The sequence below is a fragment of the Ovis canadensis genome, chromosome 15, assembly GCF_042477335.2.
Source record: "Ovis canadensis isolate MfBH-ARS-UI-01 breed Bighorn chromosome 15, ARS-UI_OviCan_v2, whole genome shotgun sequence".
NCBI classification, from domain to species: Eukaryota; Metazoa; Chordata; class Mammalia; order Artiodactyla; family Bovidae; genus Ovis; species Ovis canadensis.
In genome coordinates, this window is record NC_091259.1 from 90,791,389 (window position 1) to 90,814,515 (window position 23,127).

The 23,127-nt window shown below is 59.0% G+C and overlaps 1 protein-coding gene across 4 annotated transcripts in view; it reads right to left on the reverse strand.

Moving 5' to 3' along the window:
* Positions 1-2,986: 2,986 nt before the first annotated feature.
* The window catches only part of NCAPD3 (non-SMC condensin II complex subunit D3), a 62,845-nt gene continuing 42,704 nt past the window's right edge, over positions 2,987-23,127 (reverse strand). For all 4 annotated transcript variants that reach the window (XM_069554632.1, XM_069554631.1, XM_069554630.1 and 1 more), the window contains exons 20-34: positions 22,170-22,277; positions 19,740-19,854; positions 19,540-19,650; positions 18,635-18,873; positions 18,450-18,529; positions 10,897-11,034; positions 10,618-10,751; positions 10,114-10,313; positions 8,233-8,343; positions 6,682-6,804; positions 6,100-6,236; positions 5,857-5,978; positions 4,725-4,823; positions 3,487-3,655; positions 2,987-3,408 (exon numbers count right to left, since the gene is read on the reverse strand). In XM_069554632.1, coding sequence (XP_069410733.1) covers positions 3,306-3,408; positions 3,487-3,655; positions 4,725-4,823; positions 5,857-5,978; positions 6,100-6,236; positions 6,682-6,804; positions 8,233-8,343; positions 10,114-10,313; positions 10,618-10,751; positions 10,897-11,034; positions 18,450-18,529; positions 18,635-18,873; positions 19,540-19,650; positions 19,740-19,854; positions 22,170-22,277 — 1,989 coding nt within the window. In that variant the 3' untranslated portion in view covers positions 2,987-3,305. The remainder of the gene's footprint in view (positions 3,409-3,486; positions 3,656-4,724; positions 4,824-5,856; positions 5,979-6,099; positions 6,237-6,681; positions 6,805-8,232; positions 8,344-10,113; positions 10,314-10,617; positions 10,752-10,896; positions 11,035-18,449; positions 18,530-18,634; positions 18,874-19,539; positions 19,651-19,739; positions 19,855-22,169; positions 22,278-23,127) is intronic.

Consider the following 23,127-nt stretch of genomic DNA (forward strand, 5'->3'; position numbering starts at 1 on the left):
CGGCCCCCTGGGGACTCCCCAGCTGCTGTCAGATCCGGGGAGGTGCTCTGGGGCAGGAGGACGATTCCTGGGCCGTGCCCCAGAGCTCCTGACCTGAGACGGAGCTTGGGAACTGAAGTTATGAAGTCAGCATTCACGTGCACCTCTAAGGAACAGTGTGCTCACAGTCAAGAACCCTGCGCCCGACAAGGGAGGATGGCAGCAGCGCCCAGGCTGGCCAGCACGGGCCGCTACACCCTTGGGTGGTTTCCAGCACTTTCACCTGCACACGGGGCAGCCCCGCGCCCAGCCTGAAGCATGAGCGCAGCTGAGGGTCTCCTGAGGGTCAGCTGGGGGCTGCAAGGCCACGTTCTCACCTCCTATTTGCCCTTTTAATCCGCTTGAAACTAAATACTCTGCGGCAAGTCCTAGAGATTCAGGGGTTTTCTTTGGGGCTCTGGCTCCTAGTTCTGTCTCTGTGGGGAACCATTTCCTAGTAAGAAAGCTGCCAGATGTGCCCAGAGGCTGGTCAGTGCAGGCGGTGCCCGCAGGTGGGTGCTGCAGCTGGTGGGTGTCACCGCTGCCGGGCGGAGCTGCTCCAGGCCTGGGGAGGGTGGGGAACAGCATCTTCTCACCCCTTCCCTTCTCCAGATGACCCCAACACTGGCGGCACCATCGGGGGTCCTGGCCGTTCTGACCCTCATCACAGGGGCGTCCGCTGTGCCTACACACGGGGCTCCTTCGTCAGCCACGATCGAGCATGGAGCACTGAGCCTGCCAGGCATGAGCAGTGTGCCCCGGGCACTGCTGGGGCCTGTTGGGCCTCACTCGACTCCGCTACTTGGCTTCAGCTGCAAGAACCCAGGGAAGCTGGCCAGTGGACGGCAGGACAGGTGAGGAGGCGAGGAAGCCTGGAGACCTCGGTGTCGTCAGCAGGGAAGGTGATGTCGCCTGGGACCAGCGAGTCCCAGGAGAGAGATGTGTGCGTTCCGGAGGCTTCTGGTCCGCAGGCCTTGCTGCCGCCCTGACCGAGCTCGCGGCGCAGAGCGTGTGGTGTCAGGCTCCCTCCCGCCCACTGGGCCCCGCAGTCGCAGCTGCCTTCTAAGGCCCACTCAGAGTGGCGGGCTCCCAGGTGCCCAGGCCAGCTCGCCCGCCCTGGTCCACTTGACACCCAATGCAGCTAAGGGTGGACCAGCCCTGCCCATGCCATTCACACGCCACATGGGTCCGCCCAGATAGCACCAAGGGGGCTGGGAGGGGAAGGGTCCTCTGTGTGGCCGCTCAGCCTGGCTTCCCCGGTACCGAGCTCTGTGGCTCTGACTCAGAAAACACAGCGCCTGCTCTCTGGCCTCTAAGTGCCTTCCACTTTCTCGTGTGGTTCATGAGACGGTCCAGGGGCAAAGGCAGTTCTAAAATCGAATCTGTCAACTGCATTTACATCTGTGTAAAGACAGTGACCCCCGTTCCCTCTCTGCCGTGAGACAGGGCAGGCTCCGCCTCACCTCCCAGGAGGCTGCTCTGCGGGGCTGTGAGGCCGGCAGCCAGGGAGTGGGGGGGGAGGGGGGGGTCGGGAGTCGGGCAGTGGCCCAGCTGACGGGGGTGAAGCGTGAGCCCGACTCCAGGGCAGTTTCCTGACGCTGATGAAGTTCTCACCACCCGACATGCTGCCTGCTTTGAGGGCTGTCAGGGACGCCTTGCAAAGGCCTTTGTTCCTTGCAAGCAGGCGCTCCCGGCCTCAGACACGCTGCTGTGCTCCCACCCGTCATGAAGCCCTCTGGAGCAGGGGCTTCACAGAAGGATGCTCCCATGCCTCTGTGTCACTGGCTCTCACAGGGAAGGACACGGTCATCATTACGTTCAGTGTCGCCATCTTTTACGCTTTGTTTTTAATTCAGCACCCCAGACAACACTGACCTTTCCTTCCTGAGCGTGTGGGCACCCTGCCGCAAGGATGGCAGCAGCGGAGGACAGCCCCTCATGGTGCTGGGGGAGTGTCTTCTCTGAGTGTGTGACTCGAAAGCGCAGACCTGAGACGGCCCTTCCCCTTCGGCTCCGCTCGGTGGGGACAGAGGTGCCCTCTGTCTTGGGGGCAGCTCCGTGATGAGGTGGACTTCGTGGACCCTAAAGCCTCCAGCCCGTGCCCCAGCTCTGACAGAGGAGAGGGCTGTGACGTGGGTTGGGGAGGTCGCTGCAGACAGAAAAGAAGCCTTGAGAGACTTTACAATGTGGACGTGGCTGGAGCTTGGAGGCCGGCACCCCTGCTGCTGTGGCCTTGGCTGCAGCTGAGCTGCGTGTCGCAGACTCGTGCTAACACGCCTGCGCTTGGTGTTTGTCAAACGTCATTTATGAAAGCTTTACCAAAACAAGTGGGAGCAGGGCCTCTCCACTTGCCTCCTTCTTGCATCGTGTCGGGCGTGCCCTGGGTCTGAAGCACTGGACGGGGGCGAGGACATCCCTCGGGGGCTGCCCTCTGACCCCGCCATGCACACACACAGAGTGTGCTGTGCAGACGTGTGCACACACAACTGCTCACACATGGGAAGCCGGGGTTAGGACAGCCTCCACGCTCTCAACCTATCAGCACTCCATGTGCAGCATGGACAGAAACCCTGTGTTCTGCTTCGGCAGATCCGGGATGAACCCTGGGCAGACCCCGTTTCTCTCTGCTCACTCTTGGACAGGGCACACGCTCACCAGTGTTAATGCGCCCAGAACCTAAGGCCCCCCCACTGCAGGGACAGCCCTTGGGACTGGACGTAAAGCAGCGCTCCTGCTGCTCTGGGTAAGAAACAGGTTCTCTCTAAGCAGGGACTGCAGTCTATGCTAAGACAGCTGCTGTGAGGAGGCAGAGAACCTGAAACTTCAAGAAAGCCTGGGTCCCTTTTCCCTAACAGGAGAGATTGGGTTTTATTCTGCTCCAACACTGTCAGCTAAATGACTACTGATAAAAACCCTGTGCTAAACACACTCAGAGGCTGGACTCATGCTTAACCTTTGTGCACTGGAAGAAGCTTTAAAAAGTTTGCAATTTAATAACAATAGAAAAAATACGACAGTCAGGATATCAGATATAGAAAGCAACGTCCTTACTGTAAGGAACTGGAAAACAGCTGACAGAAGCAGGACTTCTAAGAGACAACATTCTGGACTGGGACCAGAACAGAGCTCATTAGAATGAGCGGGATGTTTTCAGATATTTAAGTCCGTATTAAATACCTAAGGCGTTTCCCTGGTGTGTTACAGTTCTTAACCAGGTATTGACCAGCCACAGAGATGAACAAGCGGTTGGCCCCGGGGCTCCAGGCGAAAACTCCCAGGAGAGGTGGTCACTTGCCCCTCTTCTTGGAGGCCTGGCGGCGTGGCCTCCTGGAGGCGGTGCGGTCCTCGCTTCTGGAAGGAGACCTCACGTTCCACTGGGAAGTCGGGGGCCTGCGAGGACAGGTGCACACGTCACGTGGGGCCCCAGCCCTCAGGTGGGACTGTTCCGGGTAGGGACTGGGGACTTACGGCATGTCAGGCAGTGACAGACACAGAACATTGTCCCCCTGGCCTGCAGCTCTCGAGCCCTGCCGGCTTCCTGGAGCGCGCCTCCTGCTCTTGCTGTGGAGGGAAAGCGACTGGCCCGGTGACACGATGTAGCTGATTTCCGAGCCAAAAGTGACATTTGGAATGGTCTCTGGAAGGGAGAATGTTCAGCGGAAGGTCAGCAAAGGCCTTCGGGGGAGAAGCTGAGCAAGGGCAGGTGCACGGTGGGGCCAGGGCCTGCCTCCCTCCCCGGGTTCCTGGCCCTGACCACCCTCCAAGCACCACTGCTCATGGCTCCTCCTCGGCCCCCCGAAGGCCTCACCGCACTCAGAGCCCCTGAAGAACCCTGCTCCTGCCACTCCTCCTGGGTGCCCTGAAGATGCTGCCCTGCTGGCTGGCCCCCGCTCACTGCCGCCCACCCCCCACCTGGGCCAACGCGGGCTCCGCACCCCAGCGTGAGCTGAGCCGGGGCCTCTTTCTCTAGAGGGGACTCAGGCACCGTCCTCAGGCGCGTGCCAGCTTTAGAGGGGACCAGTGGGGTCAAGTCCTCACTCGGCGCTGGGCCGGGACAGCCTGAGTGCGGAGGGCACGGAGCCCCCGCTGTCGCACGCTAGTGGGGCTCCCTCCCGACCCAGGGCTGTCTGTGTCCAGAGCTCTGTGCGCCCCTCAGCCTGGGCTGCGCCTCACGGCAGGTGCTACTGCCCCGGGACGCCCTGCCCCATCCCAATTAGCTGTGCTCTCACCATACCCGCCACACGGGCAGGCACCACGCACTCCCCGTGCTGCGACCACTGAGCTCTGGGGAGACCTTCCCTGCCGGGGATCAGGTCTGCTGGTGCGTCCGTGGCGCCACAGGCCTGGGAGCCCCTCCCGCCCCTCACCGCTGCTGTGCAGACCCCGGACGGGGCTCGGAGCCCTCCGCACAGCCCAGCATGGCCAGGTGGCGGCGCTTCCGCAGCCGATTCATCACGAAGAGGGACCTGCTATCCCAGTGCCCCCTGTTCAGTTAACCCTGGCCCTGAAATCCCCTCACGCCCACCGGTGGCCCCTGGAAGGGGCCACGGTCAGCTATGCCTGGTCGGCAGCGCCGTCACAGTCACTCAGGGGCAGTCAGTGCGGCCACACGCCCCATGGCGTGCACGAGGGAGCTGGGCTGGGGCCCTTGCACACGTGGTACGCGCTGCCGTCGGGAGACGTGCTTGTGCCCGCAGCCTACTTACGCTCAGGGGTGCTAATCCCTCGCTTCGTTTCGAGGTCAACAGCTCCACTGGACTCCGGGTCGGCTCCACTGGATTCCAGCTCCAAGACCCGCACGGGCACTGGGAGGAAAGCGGACAGCATTACCTCTCCAAAAACCCAATCAGCCCCAGAAACAAAACATGCCAATGAGAAACCCATTTGCAAGATACATGGTGCACTCAACATCCCAAATAAAGTTTCTATAAAGAGATAATTCAGAAAGATACACACAAATGATAAGCATGAAAAACCATGGCCTTTCTCACTAGGATTCAAACAAATGAAATTAAAACTTTCGGCCTACAGCTCATGGGATATTATGAACCCCTTTCTCTGTAGGACATGGGCTCTCGTGGGCCAAAGTGGGAATTCACGTGAAAGGAACAAGAAACAACGGTCTGACACCATCAAAAGCTTAAAAAATAGTCGTGTGAATTAATCCTGAAGATCATACACACACAAGACTACATCCCAACGCTTACTGTGACGTGATTGGTTTCGGAAAGTTGAAAAACACCTACATTTTCAGGGACAGGCAGATGAGCCCTGCTCCACAGCCATCACGGCCCGGGCGAGGCCGAGGAGAGGCCCCAGCCCCTCCCCGCAGAGCAAGGAGACCGTGGGAAGGCCACGCGCACGCCCTCCTCCTCGCTGCCAGCCGCCCGCACGCCCCCCTCCTCTCGCCGCCGCTGCCGGCCACGAGCACGCGCTCCTCCTCTCGTGCCCCACTCCTCTCGCTGTCGGCCACGCGCACGCCCCCCCTCCTCACGCCCCTCGCCGCCGCTGCCAGCCGCGCGCACGCCCTTCTCTCGCCCCGCCCCTCGCCGCCGGCCACGTGCACGCGCTCCTCCTCTCGCCCCTCACTGCCGGCCGCACGCACGCCCCCCCCCCCTCGCTGCGCATGCGCCCTCCTCCTCTCGCCCCTCGCTGCGGGCGGGTCGGCTTCACCCTGCCCTCCAGACCGTCCCCTGTGAGCAGGGCTGCTGGACACCCTCCGACCCCGGGCCCATCCCAGTGGCTCGTTTAGACGACAGACAGAAGTGCCTGATGGGGACAGGGGTGGGCCCAGGTCTCCTGAGCTCCGGGGCGCCAATGGGCGCACGCGCGGCTCACCTGGGCTCTCAGGACGACTGTCCGAGGGCAGCGGACCCGTGGTCCGGCTACTGTGCCAGCGGCGCGACTCGACGACCTTCTTGACGGAACTCAGGATGTCCATGGTGCTTGCCGACATGGGCCTGTTGGTGCAAAGCCACCGTGAAGCACGGAGGCGGACGCGCCCGCCTGCTCCCTGGAGCCCAGTCCCCGCCCACGGGTGCCGGGGGCGCCCCTGCAGCGAGCTGAGCCGGCGCCGCACACCTGTCCTTGGGCACCAGAGACAGGGGTGCAGCCGTGTGCGCAGCGTGGGGCCTGGGCGTGAACGGCTGGTCCACGGCGGCAGCCGCGGTGTCTTTTTCTCGGCCAGCAGGAGCTGGACTTGTTTCCAAGCTCAGAACCTGTCACAGAGAAGAATTAAAGAGCACATCTCCCAGCACTTAGCATAAAGGGCATCTTACATGCTCCGCGCAGGCCCAGAGGAACTCACTTCAAAACCATGTCAGAGCCGGGCTTCCGGCACTGCCTCGCACAGAGCCCGTGGGGCTGTCCAGGCTTCCGGGGAGCAGCCAGCCCAAGGAGGGGCTCGGGGGGACTGCGCTCTCTGCCACCAAAGGAGCCAGGACCTCATCAGGGCCAGGGCTGTCTGGGGATAGGCACGCCTCCCTCACTGGGACGCGGCGACTTTCCAGCAGGGTAGGGGTGACAGGGAAGGGCCTCGCTGACGGTGCCCCCTGAGACAGGAGGCCACCAAGGTGGGTGTGGGGTGACACTGGGCAGACAGGGGCAGGGCCGCCGCCCACCGGCCGCTCTGCTACCCGGGGCACCTGGGGCCGCCCGCCTCACCGGCTGCTGCTGCTCAGCCAGCTGCTCCTGGTAGCGCCTCATGTCGTACTCGAGTTCCGCGGCCAGCTGCTTGTCAACGGTGAAGAAGTCCTTGACTTCATCTCCGTAATCCTGCATCACCTCCTAGAATGGACCGCAGCATCCCTGAGCGCCCCCTGAGCCAGTAAACGGGCTCTTCCCTGCAACCTGATCCCGACGGGAACATGGTAGGATGCATGCTCAGAGCAGACGGTTTCCGCTCCATCGACAGACCAGCGAACCTGACACCACTTGCCCAGGAAGTGCCAACTGCTGCTGTGCTGGCCACAGGAGCCTCATCTCCTGGAAGCTTCCTGAACCCTTGCTAGGCACCATGGACCCCTAGAACTTCGGCTGGAAGCAGCCCCCAGCAGGGCTCAGAACTGTCTGCGGCTGCAGGGCTGTGGGACCTGTCTCAGGAATCCCAGCGGGAGGCTGGCAGGCGGGCAGCACACGGCATCCTGGCTAGATCCGGCACGGGGAGCCGTCCACACCGGCTTTCTCAGGACGCAGCTGAGGCTTGGGGCCATCTGTGCGTCTCCTCATGACGTGACAGAGGCTGTGAGCACACCAGGGCTAAGGTCAGAGGCGGGGACCCGGCCTCTGTGCTGTGAGGAAGAAGCCACTTTTCCTACTGGAGGCAGGGAAGATCTACCTGGCCCAACCTCTAGGGAGGAGCCCCCCCCCCCCCCCCAGGCCTCGGGCAACCAGGGGGCTCCCAGGTGCAGGCGAGAACCGCAGGGGCTTCTCCGACAGGGTCCACACAAAGCCGGGCGCACAGCCCTGCTCGAGCGTGCCCAGAGGCGGGGGCTCCCTGTCCGCAAGTGTTTCAGGGGCTACTCAAGATTTCATTCCTTTCTGAGGCTCACTGGGGCAAGGACAGTGTGAGTGACCTAAAGCCCTCACTTTCTCCACAGTCAGCCTGTCTTTCCCACCTTCACTTCTGTAGGATGAAGATGTATTTGAAAACTGTATTCGATGTAATCCTGCCGCAGCCCTTCTTGGGAAATAAGGAATCTGAGCATCTTTTGAGGAAGAAAACAGCATAAGCGGAAAGGGGAAATGCTGTGTTTCAGACTGCAGGACTCTATAGGAAGGCCTGAGGCCTCATTTCTGTGCACTCTTGGTCTGCGTGCAGCCCCTGGGGAGCCCAGGGCCAGGAGGCAGAAAGGCTGCTGCTGGGCACAGTGCCCCCGACTGGCACCCAGACACAGGGCCAGCGGTGAGCTCCCGTCAGCGGTGAGCACCTCCACTTCACCCCATGCAGAGTGAGCCGAGATGGGGGCCCGTTTGTGGCCGCAGCTGAGAAACTCCAAACCTGAACCTAACGGTTAAGGACACAGACCCAACTCCCTAGTAAAGGCAGAGACAGCCTCTGGGGGACCTGTGGCCCCTGTCTTCTCTCCCAGGCAAAGGGCAGCCTGGGGCCCTGCTCCAAGCCACGCTGGACCCACGGTCAGGACTGTGGGGTCCTGAGTGACCAGTGGGGGCTGGGGGCGGGGGAGGCAACCACACAGTCCGAAGCCTCCTTACCCTGAGGTAAAGCATGAGTTCTCGCAGAGCTGGGATCTTGTTCTTTTCTAGGGCAGACTTCAGGGAGGTGATGATTGGAATAATCATTTCTATTAAATTCCTCTTTTGAACCTGTGGTAACAGAAGAAGGCTGTTTCAGATGCATGAAGTTCTGAAAGACAAACGTGTTTCCTTCATCTAGTTCTTGCAAGGCCGATGTCGAACACGATGTCAAGTTTACTTTTTATTTTTGATGCCATTCTGAGAACTGGAGAGGAAGTTACCTCAGCTGGGGAGACTAGGAAACCATCACTGCAAAATGGTGTAACGCAGGAGGCATACACATACTAGTCTTATTCCCAAACAAGAAAGAGGAACTAGAAACACAGTAGAGCCTTGAACAGCCCCGTCTGTAAGTACAGAGCCTCACCTGTGTGGGAAGCAGGGAGCTGGCACCCTCGCCCACCGACCCCAAGGTCAACTGAATTAAGGACTGAAAACGAGCTCCCAGCCTTCCCACGAGCCCGTCACACAGCCCGGCTGCACCCCGGGCTCCTCCACGAGATGAGAGGGGCTCGGCCCTGCCGCACGAGCACGCCTCCTGCCTGCAGGTGGGGCAGCGCAGGAGGGGCCGGGCTTGGAGAGGGTGTGGGCCCCTCTCTGAAACTCTGTACACAGGAGATCTGCGGGTAGTCACACACTGCTTGGTCACACACGTTCTTGGTAGTCACCAAGAATCAGCGCCGAGCACAGATGTCTGCGCAAACCTCTGAGAATTAGAGACAGCACACTGCATTAGCCCCTGCGTGCCAGATGACCCTTCAGAACCCGAAGGTCACTCTTGTCCCATTTGAAGTCGCTAGCATATGCTCTTTACTTGTAATCCACTCATTTCTAAAGACTTAGCAGAGTTCCTGAAACAGGAGGGCCAAGACTAAAGAAATAATTTAATAAAGATGAGTCTGAGCAGAGGCTAAGTTAAGGAGAACCTGGAAAAGTGGTTTAAACACATTCACTCCACAAATATCATCCAATACCTTCCCTGCACTGGACACCAGGCTAACCTCCCGGGCGACAGAAATGGGGCCAAGAACTCATGCCTTCAAGCTACTTCCAGACCAGGCTGCGTCACAACGTGAGGCTGGCAAGGTGTGAGGGGCCGTGAGGGTGCTCGGGAGTGAAGGGGCAGGGCGGGGTGTGTGTCTGGGGGACTGGTTGGGCAGGCGGCACAGGGCAGGCTGGGCAGGGAGAGGCCCCGCAGGTGGAAGTGCGGCCCCTTGGAGACCAGAGCCAGGCCCCTTGGAGACCAGAGCCAGCGGGCTGCAGAGCTGGGGGGCTTGGGCCAGGCCACACGTGGGCATCGAGAGTTTACCCAGAAGGTGACAGGAAGCCTCCAACCCACTTACTAAAGATACCCTGAGTGGGCATAACGTCCACACACACAACACCAGGGCCAGGCACATGCGAGCCACCGGAGCCACAGGCGCAGGCAGAGAAGAGCCCCGACAGGGCGGGTGTTCAGGGGAGGCTGGAGGGGGCTCCGCGGACCCCAGGCCTCCGGGAGCAGCGCACTCGCCTCAGGGGAGCCGGGGCCTCCGGGAGCCGCGCCCCCGCCTCCGGGAGCCGCGCCCCCCCCCTCCCCCCGCCTCCCTCCGGAGCAGCGCCCCCGCCTCCGGGAGCCGCACCCCCGCCACGAGAGCACGAGAGCAGCGCACTCGCCTCAGGGGAGCCGGGACCTCCGGGAGCAGCGCCCCCGCCTCTGGGAGCAGCGCCCCCGCCTCTGGGAGCAACGCCCCCGCCTCTGGGAGCAGCGCCCCCGCCTCCGGAGCAGCACACTTGCCTCCGGGAGCCGCGCCCCCGCCTCTGGGAGCCGCGCCCCCGCCTCGGGAGCCGCATACTCGCCTGTGAGAGGAGCTTCTTCTGCGACTCCTGCAGGGCCGCTCGGACCGGGGCCAGCTCCTCCTCCTCCCCTAGCTGCTCCCTGTCTGCTCTGGGCCTGAGCGCCTGCAGCCTGATCTCCTTCGAGCTGAGCACTTCAAACGTGTCCGAGAGCAGCTCGCTGGCTTCCATGTCCAGGGGCAGGTCGCCGTCAGCGAAGCAGGCTGGAGGAAGCAGAGGCGGACCCTGAGAACTGCTGCCCACAGTTGGGGGTGGTGGTGCTGGGCATGGATGGAGGCAGTGGCCTGCTGGCCTGAGGGCAGGACTGATGGCTGAGGGTGACGGGGTCTGGACGTCAGGACTGGGGCGTCAGGCGGACGGCAGAGGGCGTCGGGGTTAGGATGTCGGGCCACTGGCCGAGGACACCAGGGTCGGGGTGTCGGGGCCCCTGGGCTGCAGGGCGGCTAGGCCCCCAGCCACTCAGCAGTTCCCCCCCACACTCTTCAGCCCTGCTCTGGCCGGTCCTACCCAGGATGCTTTCGAAGATTCTGAAAGTGATGTTGAACCGCTGCTCGTCTGTGAAGTGTTCCAAGAGGAACTTGTATATCCTCATCCTTCTCTCCCTGTTCTTGGCCCCCTTCAGGGAGAAGAGCCGCTTCTCTCTGGGACAGAGCAGGACCGTCTCAGCACAGCCCCTCGGCGAGGCTGGAGGACCTCTCTCTCCTGGGCCACCTGCCAGGGGGCCGCCGTGCCTGGTGGGGATGCTGCCCCCCGGGCCCTCCGCGCCACCCCCGCCTCGGCACCGACCTGTCCGACTGCGGGAACCTGTTGAAACTGTCGTGCTTCTCGTAGCTGGTAAAATGGAAGATGCACTCGATGAAGTGCTGGTAGAACAGGGCCGGGTTCCTCTTCAGGAGCAGGTGCACCAGGCAGACCTCCCCGGTGCTGCAGAGAACGGACGGGCAGGGTGACGCCGCGGGCACCTCGCAGGCCCCCAGGAGCCTTCCCACGGAGGCCGTGACGGGGCGGACACAGCTCCGGGGCCGGGCTGCCCTGTGAACCCAGGCTCCCCAGCTATGCTTGCAAGCTCAGAGCCCGCCGTCACTCAGCCACACCTCACGTGCAGGAGCCCCCCAAGCCGCCCCTGCAGGTGGACCTGCCGGCTACGACCACCCCAGGCCTCCTGCCTCAGCCTGCACTCTCCTGAGGACCAACACGAAACCCATGAGCGGGCAGACAGGGCCGTCCACAGGCAGCGACCGCTCAACCCAGGCGGCAGAGGGCCACAGGGCAGCACCCACAGCCCCGGAGCAGACGCTCGAGGACAGGGCGGGCGCCCAGGCGGGGCCAACCCAGGATTGGGCTGGCTCTGACCCAGGCCCCAGCCAGACCCACATTTCCACACACCTTGAGCTGACTGCAGTCTCCAGCTGCCAGGAGCCTGTCCCCCAGGGGAAGGACGGGGGACAAGAGAAGTCTGAATGCGCTGCTCTTGGCCACGGGATGCACAAGACCCCCCAGAGCCCTGCCGGCAGCTCTCCTCCAGGCTCAGGACTCGGTCAGTGTGCTCAGAGCTCACACCACAGCCAGTCAGAGGTGGCCACTCAGAGACCCCAACAGGGCAATGACCTGCTGCCAACGGCGACCTCGGAATGTTCACCGGACGCACCCTTGAGCACACAACCGCTAAAGCGCCATCTGCTCAGGGGAATGGCCTCTCCTCCCAGGGAGGAGGCCTGCCGATTTGAGTTGGATCCCTGGGTCGGGAAGATCCCCTGGAGAAGGGCATGGCAACCCACTCCAGTATTCTGGCCTGGAGAATCCCATGGACAGAGAAGCCTGGCGGGCCGCAGTTCACGGGGTCACACAAAGCAGAACGTGACTGAGCGACTAAGACTTTCAGACGTTCAGCATCAGATGCTGGTCCGTTCACATTAGGTCAAAAGTAGGTATAGGTCAGGATGCACAGGCAAGCACCCTGGAGAGTCACCGGCCTAACCAGCTGAACAAGTCATCCCACAGGCATGTAACTGACACACAGGGTCTGGACACAGGTGGAGGGCAGGTCCAGAGTGGGGAGAACACCCAGCCGCACATACAGGCCCCCAGGGAGAGACTCGCCCTGGGTGCACGAGGGCACACACGAGAGCCAGCCAGCTCGACCGACTCGCCAAGAGGGACAGTGTGGTATCTGACAGCTGAAAAGTTACAAGAAACCAGCGTCCTCCGCGGTGCCTGCTGGGGCGGGCCCCTTCTCCTGCCCTCCTCAGCCCCAGGACCCGAACTGGGACCACACGCAACACACCACCAAGTCAGGCACACTGCCGACTTCACACAGAACCATCTCACGTGAAAACCAGAGGGAAGGGAGGAAATCCCTCTGGAAAATCCCGAGGAGCACTGAGAATCCAGATCTCCATTCCATCAGCCCGACAGGCTCAAGGGGCAAGCAGCGAGACCGCTTCCTCTTTGAACAGAGCAGGAAACACACACGTCGCTCTTCTTTCGGACGTCTTCCTACACACGTGCTACTCAGAAGCTGATATCCCCTTGGTGGAGGCCGACTGGGTAACTCAGAGTCCCGACCCGGATGCTCTCCGGCTCGGACGGGGACAGACCCCGCCCTGCGCTGACTGCAGCTGTGATGGGATGGACCCTCGGCCTGCACTGACCCCCACCGTGAGCAGATGGGGTGGGCCCCCGCCCCGTGCTGACTGCGGCCGTGACGGGGGTGGGCCCCACCCCGCGCTGGCCGCCGCCTTGTTCTGACCGCCACCATGATGGGGGTGGGCCCCCGCCTGGCGCTGACGGCCGCCCGGCACTGACCAGCCCCTGTGCTGACTGCGGCCGTGATGGGGGTGGACCCCACCCCGCGCTGACCGCCGCCTGGCGCTGACCGCCCCTATGCTGACTGCGGCCGTGACGGGGGTAGACCCTGCCCTGCGCTGACCGCCACCTTGTTCTGACGGCCACCATGATGGGGGTGGACCCCGCCCTGCGCTGACTGCCGCCATGAGCTGGACCTGTGGCTGCCTCTCCTCGCTCCCTGCCGTCACCTGCGTGCGTCCCAGCTCTGCTCTGCCGCCTGCATCTTGTCGTGTGTGCTGTGGTCCTGCTCCCCCTTGGTCCCTCCTCTTCTCAGCAAGCGAGCTGTTCTTCAAGGACCCAGGGAGTGAAGCCCACCCTCTGCCTCAATCATTTTCACTCACTGACTCATCCAATGTCCCCTGAGTGTCTCCTTGACTTCAGGCCATCTCAGACAGGAGGGACGCCCATAAACGAGACCACGTCTGACTCCAGGATGCCTGTGTCCCACCAGGTGGACAGGTGTTATCAAAACTACACAGAATGTGTTGACAAAAGTGATCTGAAGCCAAAAGGTGGCTGGGAGGGCGTAGGGGAAAGGGAGGCGGCCCGCTGCTGGGGAGGACCCATGTCCTCCCCTAGAGTTACCAGGTTCAGGCTTTCCTCTAGCCACTCCTGAACGCATCTGTTTCAGCCTCACCTGCTTGCTAAGTGCTTCCTGATTTTCTCCATTCCAAGCCCCAACATCACTGCTAGGGCAGGCATACCAGTCTGTGTTCCCCAAATTCCTGCGCTGGAAACCGGGCCCCCAAGGGGGTGCTATCAGGTGAACAGCTGGGAGGAGGCTGGCCCATGAAGGCCAGGCTCTCTCCAACGGGGAGTATCTTGTAAACAAAGTCCTGGAACACCTCCCTCCCTCCCTCCCACCTCGTGAGGACACGGGGCCGTGTAGACGGGGTGGGTCTGGCTCCCTGGAAACTGCTGTGCTGGTGCCCCTCTCTGACTTCCCACCTCCAAGCAGGGAGGGGGCAGTGTCTCCTGCTCATCAGCTGCCCAGGCTGTGGGGCTTGCTCCAGGAGGCTGGCCAGCCTGCAGCAGTCGGCAGCGCTCCTTCAGTTCCACACAGCCCCCCGTCCTCCCGGCTTCATCGACTCCAGGGACCCAGGCTCTGTCACAACACTGGAGCCCCGCGGAGGTCGGACAAACCGCCCACTGTTCTGACAGCTCTCTGACTCCCTCGGCCCTTCGCCTGTCCTGCACGGAGCCCTCTGGGTCCTCAGTGACGCACTTTTTTCCCAAATCGAGCCATCTCTGCTCCTTTCCTCTCTATGTCACCGGCCCGTCACTGCAGTGCCCCTCCAGCCCTGCCTTCCTGCAGAGCTGCAGCATCTGCCCTGCCCCGAGACAGCCGACCTGTTGCCTGGCCATCATCCTGACTGCTGTCTGCAGGGCTCACGTAGTTGGCAGACAGGGTACATCTCATACAAGCTTGTAGCCTCCACACTAGGGGTTTATATTTTAGGACCAATCCAACATGTCATGCAAGGAAACCACAATCTGAAAAAACCCACGCAACCCAGTGTTCACTGTAGTGCTGAGCACAACAGCCAGGACACGGAAGTAGCTTGAACGCCCATCAGCAGAGGGGGAGACAGAGATAATGGGGAACGTATATACTGCGGAGCACTCCTCAGCAGGGAAGGAGAAGATAATGCGCGCGCAGCAACGTGGATGGACCTGGAGATCATCATTCCCAGTGAGGGAGGCCAGACAGAAAGACCAGCATCAGAACACCACTCACAGGCGGAGTCTAAAGAATGGTACATATGAGCTGATTTACAAAAAGAAGAGCCACCGATGGAGAAAACACTCAGCTGCCAGGGGGAAGGAGGGCAGGGGTACACTGGGGGGGTATACACAGGGAGCACTGGGGGGTATACACAGGGAGCACTGGGGGTATACACAGGAGCACTGGGGGGTATACACAGGGGAGCACTGGGGGGATACACAGGGGAGCACTGGGGGTATACACGGGGAGCACTGGGGGGTATACACGGGGAGCACTGGGGGTATACACAGGGGAGCACTGGGGGGATACACAGGGGAGCACTGGGGGTATACACGGGGAGCACTGGGGGGTATACACGGGGAGCACTGGGGGGATACACAGGAGTACACTGGGGGTATACACGGGGAGCACTGAGGGTATACACAGGGGAGCACTGGGGGATACACAGGGGAGCACTGGGGGGATACACAGGAGCACTGGGGGGTATACACAGGGGAGCACTGGGGGGTATACACAGGGGAGCACTGGGGGATACACAGGGGAGCACTGGGGGGTATACACGGGGAGCACTGGGGGGTATACACGGGGAGCACTGGGGGTATACACGGGGAGCACTAAGGGTATACACAGGGGAGCACTGGGGGTATACACAGGGGAGCACTGGGGGTATACACAGGGGAGCACTGGGGGGATACACAGGGGAGCACTGGGGGTATACACGGGGAGCACTGGGGGGATACACAGGAGTACACTGGGGGTATACACGGGGAGCACTAAGGGTATACACAGGGGAGCACTGGGGGTATACACAGGGGCACAATGGGGGGTATACACGGGGAGCACTGGGGGGTATACATGGGGAGCACTGGGGGGGATACACAGGGGAGCACTGGGGGTATACACAGGGGAGCACTGGGGGCATACACAGGAGAGCACTGGGGGTATACACGGGGAGCACTGGGGGGGATACACAGGGGAGCACTGGGGGTATACACAGGGAGCACTGGGGGTATACACAGGAGTACACTGGGGGTATACACAGGGGCACTGGGGGGTATACACGGGAGCACTAGGGGTATACAGAGGGAGCACTAGGGGTATACAGAGGGAGCACTGGGGGTATACACAGGTGCACTGGGGGTATACACAGGGGAGCACTGGGGGTATACACGGGGAGCACTGGGGGTATACACGGGGAGCACTGGGGGGATACACAGGAGTACACTGGGGGTATACACGGGGAGCACTGGGGGGTATACACGGGGAGCACTGGGGGGATACACAGGAGTACACTGGGGGTATACACAGGGAGCACTGAGGGTATACACAGGGGAGCACTGGGGGTATACACAGGGAGCACAGGGGGTATACACAGGGGAGCACTGGGGGTATACACAGGAGTACACTGGGGGTATACACAGGGGCACTGGGGGGTATACACAGGGGAGCACTGGGGGTATACACAGGGAGCACTGGGGGTATACACAGGTGCACTGGGGGTATACACGGGGAGCACTGGGGGTATACACAGGGGAGCACTGGGGGGTATACACGGGGAGCACTGGGGGGATACACAGGCGCACTGGGGGTATACACAGGGAGCACTGGGGGGATACACAGGGGAGCACTGGGGGGATACACAGGGGAGCACTGCGGGGTATACACAGGTGCACTGGGGGGATACACAGGGGCACTGGGAGGCTGGGACTGACGCTGGAAAAGACCCTGATGCTGGATCAGGGAATGACTGAAGGTGGGAGGAGAAGCGGACGACAGAGGACGAGATGGCTGGATGGCGCCACCAACTCGATGGCCGTGAGCCTGAGTGAACTCTGGGAGTTTGTGATTGACAGGGAGGCCTGGCGTGCTGCAGTCCATGGGGTCGCAAAGAGTCGGACACGACTGCGCGACTGGACTGAACTGGCATTGCCATAGACACACTACTGTGTATAAGATAAGGACCTGCTGCATAGCAGCGGAACACACTTCATCCTCTCCAACGCCCTCTATGGGGAAAGAACCTAAAAAAGAGTGGACACGTGTATGATCCGACTGAGTCACTTTGCTGTTCAGCAGAAACACAACATTGTCAACCAACTCTACTCCAATAAAAACTGATTTTAAAAAAAGTCATACAATTTTGCTCATGCTGGAATCGTCAGGAAATCCACCTCGACCAAAAGTAAATTCACAGGGCTCTGCCGCTAGAGTCTCTTGTGAAGATCTGCCCTAGCAGACACACATGGAAAAATCAACATGTATAAGGAAGCAGACAGGCCTGACCTTTGGCCTAAAAATAGATGATCAGGTTGATTTAAATCAGCGTTTCAAAGCTCTTCAAATCACCCTCCACATTCTGCCGTGGTTCAAACCAACTCAGAAGGCAGGGCTAAAGTGGGCAACCCTCAGGCGACGAGGGCACTCGGGGAGACGCCTGCCTGTCCTCTAGCGTCCCTGTGACTTGTGACCTCGTCACTGCGTGCTCCACACAGCTATTGAGGCTGTGACGCACAGGGGAGCGGCCAAAGCGCTGAGCTCCTCTCTGCCCCTGGGTCCCCCACAGCACACGGGGCCTGGGGCTGGCCTGGCGGAGAAGCAGAGAGGACACCGTGCAGTGGCCGAACCCCTTCCCCACTTACGCAGAGGGAAAGGAAGCGCGGGCGCCTCAGCCGCTGACTCTGGCTCTGGACATGCTGATCAGCACGCCAGCCTTCTCCCAGCATGTCAGGGAAATGCGCCTCCTTGCAGAGACATACGCAAAGGAGACCAAACAGGAATTCTCCCACGGAGCCCAGAGTGAGCCACTGTCGACAGTGCTCACAGCAAGTAAAGGTGAAGGCGTTAGCCGCTCAGTCCTGTCTGGCTCTTCCCCATGGACTGCAGCCTGCCAGGCTCCTCTGTCCATAGGATCCTCCAGGCAAAAATATTGGAGCGAGCAGCCATTCACTTCTCCAGGGGATCTTCCTGACCCAGGCATCAAACAGGTTCTCCTGAATTTCAGGTTGATACTTTACTGTCTGAGCAACCAGGGAAGCCCATTTAGAACCAGAGGGACCCATTATTACATGCTATTTAGAGTTAATGAATTTGTAAAGACCACTTTCCAACTGTGGGAGCTCCTGCCACGCATTCAACACTCTATTTTCCCACTACAGACCTGCTTTAAACAGCATTATTCGTGTAACACAACTGAGGCTAGCAAATTCTCAGCCCCTTGAAATCTTTAAGAAAATTCCAGAAGGACAGGCGTGAACAGGTGGCAAGGCAACTCTCTTGCCGCCTAATAATCAGGAAATGCCCAACCCACGGAGCCCTATTCACTGTGCACTCCCACCCCGCACTGAGCAGCCCTGCCCTGCCCCCCAGGGTGCCTTCCTTAGCGCCTGCGCTCCGAGGGAAGCCTGAGGCCCCGCGCCCCGGCCCAGAAGCTGACTGTGCGTGCGGTGGGCGCGGCTCCTGCCCCGGCAGCGGGCGTGGCAGGGGCTCGCCCTGCTCTCGGCCTCTGCCTGGGACGGGCAGTGTCCGCAGGCGCGGTCGGCGCTCGGCTTCTCCCGAGCCCCCCTGGGCCGCGGTGCTTTTGTTCTTAAACTTACATGGAAACTAAAGCTTTGTTGTACAGCTCAGTACTTTAAAAGCTGACTGATTATCTGGCAACTGCCAAAACCTCACTAAATCCTACACGACGCAAATCCAAAGCAATTTAAAAGAGAACTTTCCAGAAACTAGGCCAATCACTCAGCTGCCTGGTGTGAGGCAAGAGGCTCACCTGGCGACCTCTGGGTTTGGGTCCACGACTGTGATGATGAAACGGAAGAACAGGCAGCCCTTCCACCTCACAAAGTCCTCCTGCAGAGAGAAGGAGGTCACACACTTATTCCGCTGCTCAGACCCCACACCCCTCCTCCCCACCCCGGCCCCAGGGCCGGCTGGCGGGGCCGCCCCGCCGCACACCTGCAGGAGGCCCGTGAGCAGGAGCAGCGCCTGCTTCCGGACGAACGGGTTCGGGTCCTTCAGACATGTGCAGATGGTAGGGACGTACTTGTCCACCAGGGCCGTGTAGCGGACGCAGAGGTCACACAGGACGATGACGATGTTGTTGAGGACGTTCCCGTCTATGCCCACCTCCAGCTCCCGCACCAGGACGGGGACGCTCTCCTTTGCAAGATCCTCGTGCTGTAAGCACAGCTTTCCTGTCCCCGAGAGAGACAGACCCCCACTGTGCTCTCACTCTGCCTCACAGGCTCTTCAGCTACACCTTGCCAGGGATTTTATTTAGTTACAGTTAAAACATCACATCAACAATCACAAACAAAGAAGCCAAAGGCAGACAGACCCATTCTAAATATTAAGGCGCTCAAAACACATGTACTCCCCACCCCCAGGCTACACGAGACAGACAACGCTGAGAGGCTCCTCTAGGGCAGTACAGATGCCTTCTTCTAAGGTCAACATACAGATTTTGGAGTTTTCGACTTACCTGGAAAATGACCAATAAAATGTAACTGATGATACCTCTTATTTTTGATTATACACATAATCAATATAAGTAAAGAGCTTAGTGATGAACTTGAACCTGAGCTGGGTAGACACAGTTGTGTCCTTCCCTTCGCTTCTCGTTCAGTCGGGAGAAAAGAGGATGTTGCTGAGTTTTGTGTCTGCACCTTTTTTTTTTTGGCCTGGAGAACACTTTGCTCTTCTTTAGTTCTGAGATTTTTGAAAAATCTGATGGACACACTGAGGGTGAAAGCGCCACGGGAGCCCCAGTGCACTGACGGCGAGGGCACTGCAGGGCCGCAGCCCCAAGAGCAGACCACTGGCTCGCTGGAGACCCGGCGCTGGGTGTGCTCCTCACTCACCCAAGGCGATGACGGCGTGCGCTCTGACCACCGAGGGCATGACGACACCCTGGACCTGGGAGAGGGGCTGCGAGGCCGGGGCCACACTGCTGCCTGGGGGTGCCCGGGGCCCTGCAGGAGAGAGGGGAGGTGGGCTTACTGCACCTCTCAGGGCGAGGCCAGCCCTGGGCAGCGAGCATGGGGCGCGTCAAGGGCCTTACGAGGCTCTCTGCTGGGAGACGCGGCCAGGATAGACAGGATCAGGAGGGTGGTCCTCTGGTCCACTCTGGCTGGACAGAGCTGGGCGACGTCTCCTAAGGTGAAAACATACTTCACCTGCAAAGAGAATTGGTTCTGCAGTAACAGTATGGCAGAGGAAAACGAACTCTAGTGGGATGAAGGCCGTGTCAGCGCAGTTCCTCTTTTTGTCCCGCTAATTAAATGGCTGTCTTTTCCCTCCGAAACAAGACACAGCCATTGGAAAAACTCAGCTACTGCCTAAAGCAGTTGTATCATCTACCTCCAGATACTCCTGCAAGTCAAAGGGGCGCTGGCTAGCAGGTACACTGTGGTAACAGGGGTGACCTCGGTGCTCCCAAGTAAACAGGAACACGGAACAGCCGACTCACAATCCTGCCGCCCACAAGATACCACCCTTGTTTTTCTGGATGACTTTCTTTTCCAAGTATTGTTATGGTCATAGGGCTCCATGCTTGCGTTTCTCCCACACTTACCAATCCCACTGGGTTGAAGGTCGCAACTCTAAATTCCAGCATCAGGCACCCTTTCACGTCAATTAGACAACAAATACGTCTGACAACTGCACAACAGTGTGCTAAAACCAAGGATGCCGGCAGAGCTTGCCACGTATCGCCACGCGTCTATGCGACTGAACCCTTTGCTGCCTGCATCGTCTCCGACGCACAGCCCTGCACTCTGGGATGGCGCTCTGCCTCCTCAGAAGGGCCGTGTAGGACGAGGGGGCATAGAGCCTGCTGCTGCTGCTGCTGCTACTGCTAAGTCACTTCAGTAGTGTCCGACTCTGTGCGACCTCATAGACGGCAGCCCACCAGGCTCCCCCGTCCCTGGGATTCTCTAGGCAAGAATACTGGAGTGGGTTGCCATTTCCTTCTCCAATGCATGAAAGTGAAAAGTCAAAGTGAAGTCGCTCAGTCGTGTCCAACTCTGCGACCCCATGGACTGCAGCCCACCAGGGTCCTCTGCCTATGGGATTTTCCAGGCAAGAGTACTGGAGTGGGGTGCCATCACCTTCTCCAATAGAGCCTGCTACACACTTTAAATGCACTTTCAAATTGTCCTCCTGGTTAGCTTACTAGTAAGATTCCTCCCGAAACTCATCAAAACCTCAAGGCACCATTACTGTGTCTTTATTGAGGATGTTCAGCTTAATAGTTAAGCAACAGTATTTTAATTATTCAATCATAAAAATACAAGAGTGATATTAACTAAACAGTAAAATGTTAAGTAAAGACTTTTTAGAGTAAGAAAGCTAATAATGATGTATGTGCTTAGAGAGACCTGAACATACTGTATCTCAGTGAACGGATGGAATATTTGAATAATATTTAAATAAGAGTGAAGTAAACAATATATATACGGGAAACTTCTCCATATATTTTGACTGAAGGGTAGATTCTGGTGACATATTGAACAGGAAAAAAAGTCTTACTAAGGAAAAGTCCCTGGTCATATTACACCTTTTTCTTAGACTGGGTAGGGAATCCCAGACCCATCAACAGAGAAAGACCCTCCAGAGAAGCCCTGGGTCAAGGCCACTCTACACACTGCGGCCTCTGACCCAAAACACCAGGGTTCCTACTGATTAGGATAATTCTAATTACTGAACTGGGAGCGTATTGATGTCTCAGCACAAAGATTCTTCTCCTCCAAAATATCCAAACAGCCATTGACCCCCAGCTTCAAGTGCGAGGGGTAACTGACCTGAACAGGGGGGAACAGGAATTGAACAAACAAATGGGGAAAATGGCCGGCTTCAGCTAAGTGATAGCCTAGCCTAAAAGGCCCTTCCTGGATGGTGTCAGATGCCAGAATCAGAATCACCAATGTTTTGCTGACAGCCAGCCACTTGGATGAGAAAACAGGCCCCGTGTGCAAAGACTCAAAGGCACCTCTTCAAGACACAGTTTCTAAAGCAGCTGCATGTCACACAACCTCACTGCTCCCGGGGCAGGAATTTCTCCAGCTTTCAGACATCTCTTCTTGTTTCACATGTGACCTGGGAACTGTTCTATAGCCTGATGTTCAAACCACTCAGCAGACACAGCAGACAATTGTACAAAACACCACACTCAATCCCAAAGAAGCAAGAGCACACTCACGTTCCTCTCTTCTCACCTGTCACTTCTGAGCTCACAACACACACTGTGTTCTCCCTATTGGATCAGGAATCTCACAGGACCCAACTGGGAGAAGCATTTGCCATCATTTCCCCCAGGTAGTGAGTGAGAAGAAAATGAATAGGTCAGCAGTAAAAAATTCTAGAAAAGAAGAGTAAGCATCAGGCTAGGAACATCCTTCTCCTGTTCACGGTGTCGGAAACACACACCACAAAGGCATCCCCAGCCCCGCCGGCACGGGACGGGGAGGACGGGGAGACGGCAGCCACTTACCATCAGGTCTTCTCTCATCCGGCCCGGCCCGTCCTCCTTCAGGATGATGTCGGAAAGGTGGCGCACGCAGGTGGCAAGCACGTCCCCTGACGCCTGCGCCAGTAACTCCTGCGGCAAGTCAAAGGTCACCTCTGAGGGGCGCCGTGCATCCAGCAGACTGCCCGTGGCATACGACTCGCATAGAAGAAACGCTGTGGCCTCCAAATGCATAAGCTGGAGGCCACGGAAACCCCAGCCACCATGGTTTGCATCCTTGCTCCTCCTTTCAGTGGCCTGGCAATGCGAGCTGGTCAGGTGGGATCCACAAAGAACGCTTCAGGCATGCTCTGTCCAGCACACTCTGCGCACTGCATTTTGTATGCGTATACATATTCTGACCCTGACAGTCCTCGTATATGTTAGGTCTGTCTTTCTACACTGGCTCTGTAAGAGGGACAGACATCTACTCAGGGAGGTCTCGAGGCCCCATTTCTAAGAGATCTGTAACAGCAGTGCTCCTCCAATAACAAGCACATTGCAACTCTTCTGGCGCATGAAGATGGTGAGTTAACTGCTGTACTGAAGAGTGCATTTTAAATAAACAGACTAAAAATAATAGTTGTTACCCTCCTGGAATGTATTCATTAGAGACAAGTTTTCAGAGTCTCTTGTTAGTGAAAGTGACTTCCAGGGGTCCCATCTCCAGCCCATGCACCTCACCACACCCAACGGGCTGCAGAGGGTCTCAGCTGCTCCCTATGACCTGGATGCCACTCAACACCCAGGCTGAGCTGAGCGGCTCCACACCGTGACAGGTCGCTACACTGCCAGACAGTCGCTGTCTGCCATATCTTCCATTTACTTTTAATTGGAGGACACTTACTTTACAGCACTTTGATGGTCTGTGCCATGTATCAGCATGAACCGGCCACAGGCGCACGCATGTCCCCTCTCTCTTGGACCTCCCGTGCACCTCCCT